Raw genomic sequence first — 5315 nt, forward strand, 5'->3', positions numbered from 1 at the left:
ATTACTTAATATCCCTTATTAAAATCTAAATTCCGCAATCGTCTGTTTGAGTCTGGCTTGTTTCACTTAACATATTGTATTTTACACTCCCATCCGTTTTCTGAGAACAAAACACTTTGCTCTTACACACAGATGAGAATCACATCAATGTATATAACATTTTTAAGCCATTCATCCAGTGATCAACAGCTAAGGGTATTCCAATGGCTTGTCGATTGCACACAGTTTGGCAAACAGAATGGATGTGCAGGGTCCTGGTTAGTTTTTATTATCAGTTTGACTCCACATGGGAAGAAAGAGCTTCAGCTGAGGAATTGCCTCCATCAGATTGTCCTTTGGCCAATCTGTAAGGAATTTTTTTTTGATGGTTGATGTGGAAGGGTCTAGCCCACTATGGGGAGTGTCGTCCCCTATGAAGGTGGCCCTGGGTTGTATGAGAAGGAGAGAAATCTGAGTAGGTCATGGACAGCAATCCAGTACCCAGCATTTCTAAGTTGTCTCTGCTTCCTTTCCTGCCTCTAGAGTCCTGCCTGTGTTCCTACCCCAAATTCGCTCAGTAACATACTAGTAATAGAAGCCTAGAGTGAGACAAACTCTTTCCTCCTCAAGTTGACGGCTATGATGAGATTGTTCTTCTTGTTGCCTACTTGTTCTTCCCTTTTTTGAAAGTTGTCTCTGTTTATTGTTCTTAGAAAGATGATATTACATGTTTTCTCATGGGCTCTCTGTCTCTCTCTGTGTTTCTCTCTGTCTCTGTCTCTTCTTCTCTCTGTATTTGTGTGTTTGTGTGTGTATATGTGCATGTTTGTGTGTGTTTCTGTGTGCATGTGTGTGTGTTTGTGTGTGTATGTATGTGTGTGTTTGGGTGTTTGGGTATGTATGAGTTTTTCTGTGTGTATGTACCTGTGTGAGTGTGTGTGTGTGGCTGTGTGTGTGTGTGTGTTTGTGTGTGTGTGTGTGTGTGTGTCTGCTTTCCAGGCTTAAAAAAATCCCCAAGGCTGTAAATCTCAGCAGGTGCCTAGAGAAGGAAGATGAAGGGGAGAAATGGGGAAAAAATATTGAGGTCAGCCACATTGTGGACCAACAGTCACATAATGGCAGAGGAGTCATAAGAGCAGAGAGAGAGTAAAACTCAAAGAGTGAAGGAAAATGTAGTTAAAACTAAGATAGAAGGGAGAAAAAGAAGATGGTGCACTTAGAAAAGTGGTCAGATTTTAAAAAGCTGCCATAAGTTGTTAAGCTCTAAGTACATATAAAAAATTATAATGTTAAAGTGGAAGGGAATTACTGGGAAGAGGGAAGGGAGGGTCAGAGTGTGGTGGGGACAGGGGAGGGTTCTGAAAAGCATCCTTTTGAAGATCTGAAGAACTATGTGACACAAACTATTAAAGTGCCCTCTAATTTACAGGTAAATTCCATCCTTACCTTCATCCAGTATTCTGTCTACCCATATTTCAAAAATAAAATAACCACATCTATTTCATCCTGTTTTTCTGCATTTGATCTAATGAATTCCGTGTATCCAGAAGTGCTGGTAAATTTTAAAGACATTTAATATATGACTGGTCGATATCGGGTTTGTCATCAGTTTATCCCGACTTTGGAAGCAGGTCCAGGAGCTAATTTTTCCTCACTCTTTGCAAAGAATCCATAATTCATGATTGCCATTGACTTCAATACAAGGTATTTAATCCTGTCAAATTCCAGCTTTGTGTGAATAAAAATGTCCGTCCTCTAATTGTGGGTTTTGATAAAGCTAATTTTGGTGTGCTATCCAGTGGGCTGCCTCGGAGAGAGAGCCGAGCAATATTTCTGATACGGAGAATGGCTTAAAGATAACCAAAGGAACGATAGGAGCTGGGAAAATAACCACCAAGGATGTTGGTGAATCAGAAACCAAAGACTTTTTCAGAAAAAAAAAATGCATGAAATGAGCTAAATGGGCAGACTGTTACTCCAGTCATCAGAATATTTGGGTGGGGACTTTACTTTGGGCCTCCAGGAGGCTACATGAGAAGCTAAAGCCTAGATGCTGGAAGTTTCTAAGCGTAACTAGGGAAGAAACTGGCCTAAGAGGGCTTCTATGACGTAAGCAGAGCCTGGATGATGTCACAGAGCACTGGGCGGAGGTTGCGCTTCTCTTCCACTTGGGGGCGCTTGACTCCTTGAAGGTGAGTTCACTATCTTCGCAGCGGGGTGTGAAATCCAGTTCAGCTCCTGAACCCCACAATTGTTCAACAGCCTTTTGGTGCCTGACCGGTTTCCGAAGACAGAATCTGGCCGACTAGGACATTTTCTTTCGGTAAATACGTTTATGAAGATTACGGGGACCCTTGTAGCCCAGAAAGCTAAAAGTTTTCCCTCGTACAGCGAGTAACCATAAGTTCTGATGTCTTCCACGTTTGAGAGCTCGGCGGATGGTCTGGGCTAGTCAGTCTAAGAGTATATTAACCTTTGCTAACAATATCTAATTCATAATCTTACTAAAATGCCAAAGCTCCTCTCTGTGCCTGTGCATTTCAGGAGATAATATTTCTTTTTTGTTGTTGCTTTTTCTTTTCGGAGCTGAGGACCGAACCCAGGGCCTTGTGCTTGCTAGACAACTGCTCTACCACTGAGTTAAATCCCAACCCCAGGAGATATTATTTCTAAATGTCTGTTGTTGCCTACACAAAAGACTCTTGTTGCGGTCGAAGATGCAACAGCTTCGCGGAATAAACCTGGGGCTGGGTCAGGATGCACAGTCCAGAAAGCCAATGGACTGGTGTGCTGTGTCTCTGGGCAGACACCTGTGGATGTTGCCACATAGTTCATAGTTAGAGGGTAGAAGAGGGGTGTGGCCACCCTTCTGGCTCCTTTGTTATCCTTTCTCTGTTCTGCTTGCTTAAAGTGGGGACAGGGATACTTAATCCCACACTGACCTAGACATTCAAGGAGAGGTTCCTCAGCAGAGGCAAAGTGCCTCGGGCTGAAGAAATGTGTCTGAATATGTTATTCTGAGCTGTAGTGAACCATTTGTTCATTTCCCTTTGAACTTTAGATTTTGATTTTTGAGGCAGGGTTTTTCTGTGGGTAGCTTTGGCTATCCTGGAACTAACTCTGTAGACCAGGCTGACCTTGATCTCACAGAGGTCTGCCTCCCTCTGCCTCTTGAGTGCTGGAATTAAAGGTGTGCTCCACCATTGCCCAGCCCTCCTATGAACTTCTGATTATGACAGAATTAGATTCAGAAGCTCAACCCTGTCTACCATTGCCTTCCTCACCTGCTCCAAAATTCTCTTAGACAAGAGCCTTGGTCCAGCTCCCACCTTCACCCCACCCCCATTGTTCTTGCAGGCACTCACATGACAGAGGCAACAGCATTGTGTTTGGTTTAAGCAGGCGAGCTCGTCAAACCCAGGCCACGGGCAAGTATGAAGCCTGAACACAGAACAATAGCCACAAGACAGTGGACCAGGATGCCGTGTCCTAACACACGAGGTCTACAGCCAAGAAGAAGAGGATGTCTCTTAGGAGGATGAGCACACCATCCTTCCAGAAGCGGAGGAGGAGGCCTTCTCCCCAGGCCCTGGGGAATATTGTGGGCTGCAGAATTTCTCACGGATGGAAGGAAGGTGATGAGCCCGTCACCCAATGGAAGGCCATCATTCTAGATCAACTGCCAATAAATCCCTCTCTCTATCTGGACAAGTATGATGGAATTGAGTGTGTCTACAGACTGGAACTTCACAGCGATGAGAGGATTTTAAAGCTTAAGGTCTTGACTCCCAAAGTAGTGTTTCCTCAAGTGAAAGACACCCATCTCACAAGGGTCATGGTTGGCCGAGCTGTGGAGCATAAATTTGAGGGCAAACATGGCTCTAAGGACAACTGGAGGGGGGTGGTCCTAGCCCAGGTGCCGATCATGAAGGGCAGGTTTTACATCACCTACGAGAAAGATCCAGTCCTATACATCTACCAGCTCCTGGATGATTACACAGAAGGTAACCTCCGTATCATCCCAGAGACTCCTCCAGCAGAGGTGAAGTCAGACATTGACAGCGACATCTTAACAGGTCATTGTGTGCAGTTCACCAGAAGCGACGGGTCCAAACAGATCGGCAAAGTCATTTACAAAGTTCTAGCCAAGCCTTCCATGTACTTCATTAAGTTTGATGTTGACGTCCACATCTACATTTATAATCTGGTAGAAAACATCCGTTAAGGTGAAATTCACAAAGTGTGGGGGATGTAGATGGGTAATTTATAGGATTGGGGGGAAAATGTTTGTTTTTCTGTGTCAGATACTCAAGGGCCTTTGACAACCCCAGTATCTTTTCCAGTGGAATTTGTTTTTGCTCTAAAAATTAAAATGTGCGACGTGACGTGTTGTGTGTGAACACTTTGGTGGAGGAGACGGACTGTGGTGGATGGACAATCGAGAGGAAGCCGGAAAAGTGAAGGCTGTAAACAGTAAGTCTAATGTCACATAGACTAAAACAAACAGGACTGAGCTGGTCTGGACTTTAGGGAGAGAAAAGAACTGGAGATGAGGCTTAGAGGAGCAGGGATGGCACGGGGGGAAAAAAGATGGATGTTTAGGAACAGTGGAGAGGGGCCAGACATAGATAGAGTCTCTGAGGTGAAGTTTGAGGGAGAAACAGACTGTTGGGGAAAGAGGGGCAGGGAACAGGGAGGTGATCTTGGAACTCAAGGGGAAACCCAATAAACTGATCCAAGCAGACTCAGAATCAGAGAAGGTCGGGGATTGTTTGACTAACGAAACCTAATGAAACCTGTTTCTCATCTGTAGATGTATTATTTTTAATTATGTGGGTGGGGGCAGGGCATGAACACAGGAGACCACAGAGACAAGAATAGTCAGGTCCCCTGAAGCTGGAATTAAAGGTAGTTGGGAGCCATTGGACAAGAGCTCAAAGAACAAATCCAAGTCCTCTTTCAAAGCAGACGAGCCCTTGATCCATTGCTTATCTCTCCAGGCCCCTAAAGTCATCTTTTTAAATACATCCAACCTTCACATGCAGAGAAGAGACCAGGATGAGGGTAAGAAAGAATAAGTTGATGGTGATGTGGAAGAAAGACAAAAGAACACATGAGGGAGTAGAGGACACTGAGGGACGCAGGAATTCAAGATGGAGTTCTCAAAATGTGAAGCAGGAGACCAGGAAGAACAGAAAGCATCTAGAATGAGTTGAACTTGGGCCGCATCCATATTGGTCTCTTTGGTTCCTTAAAGAACAGCCAACCATCACTACAGAAGGTGGATGTGAGGTGGAGGCTTCCCCGGAGGACATTTTGACAAGGATAACTCAAGA

The 5315-nt window shown here is 44.5% G+C and overlaps 1 protein-coding gene across 1 annotated transcript; it reads left to right on the forward strand.

The window, feature by feature from the left end:
• Positions 1-2128: 2128 nt before the first annotated feature.
• Positions 2129-4627, forward strand: LOC134481110 (Y-linked testis-specific protein 1-like). Its single transcript, XM_063270953.1, has 2 exons — positions 2129-2302; positions 3337-4627. Exon 2 carries the CDS (start codon positions 3503-3505, stop codon positions 4202-4204), a length of 702 nt encoding a protein of 233 aa, XP_063127023.1. The 5' UTR covers positions 2129-2302; positions 3337-3502; the 3' UTR covers positions 4205-4627.
• Positions 4628-5315: the final 688 nt, after the last annotated feature.

The sequence above is a fragment of the Rattus norvegicus genome, chromosome 11 (genome assembly GCF_036323735.1).
Source record: "Rattus norvegicus strain BN/NHsdMcwi chromosome 11, GRCr8, whole genome shotgun sequence".
Classification (NCBI taxonomy): Eukaryota; Metazoa; Chordata; class Mammalia; order Rodentia; family Muridae; genus Rattus; species Rattus norvegicus.

Excerpts from the sequence above, each read along its gene's own strand:
- LOC134481110 (XM_063270953.1), top strand. The coding sequence starts at position 3,503 with ATGTCTCTTAGGAGGATGAGCACACCATCCTTCCAGAAGCGGAGGAGG.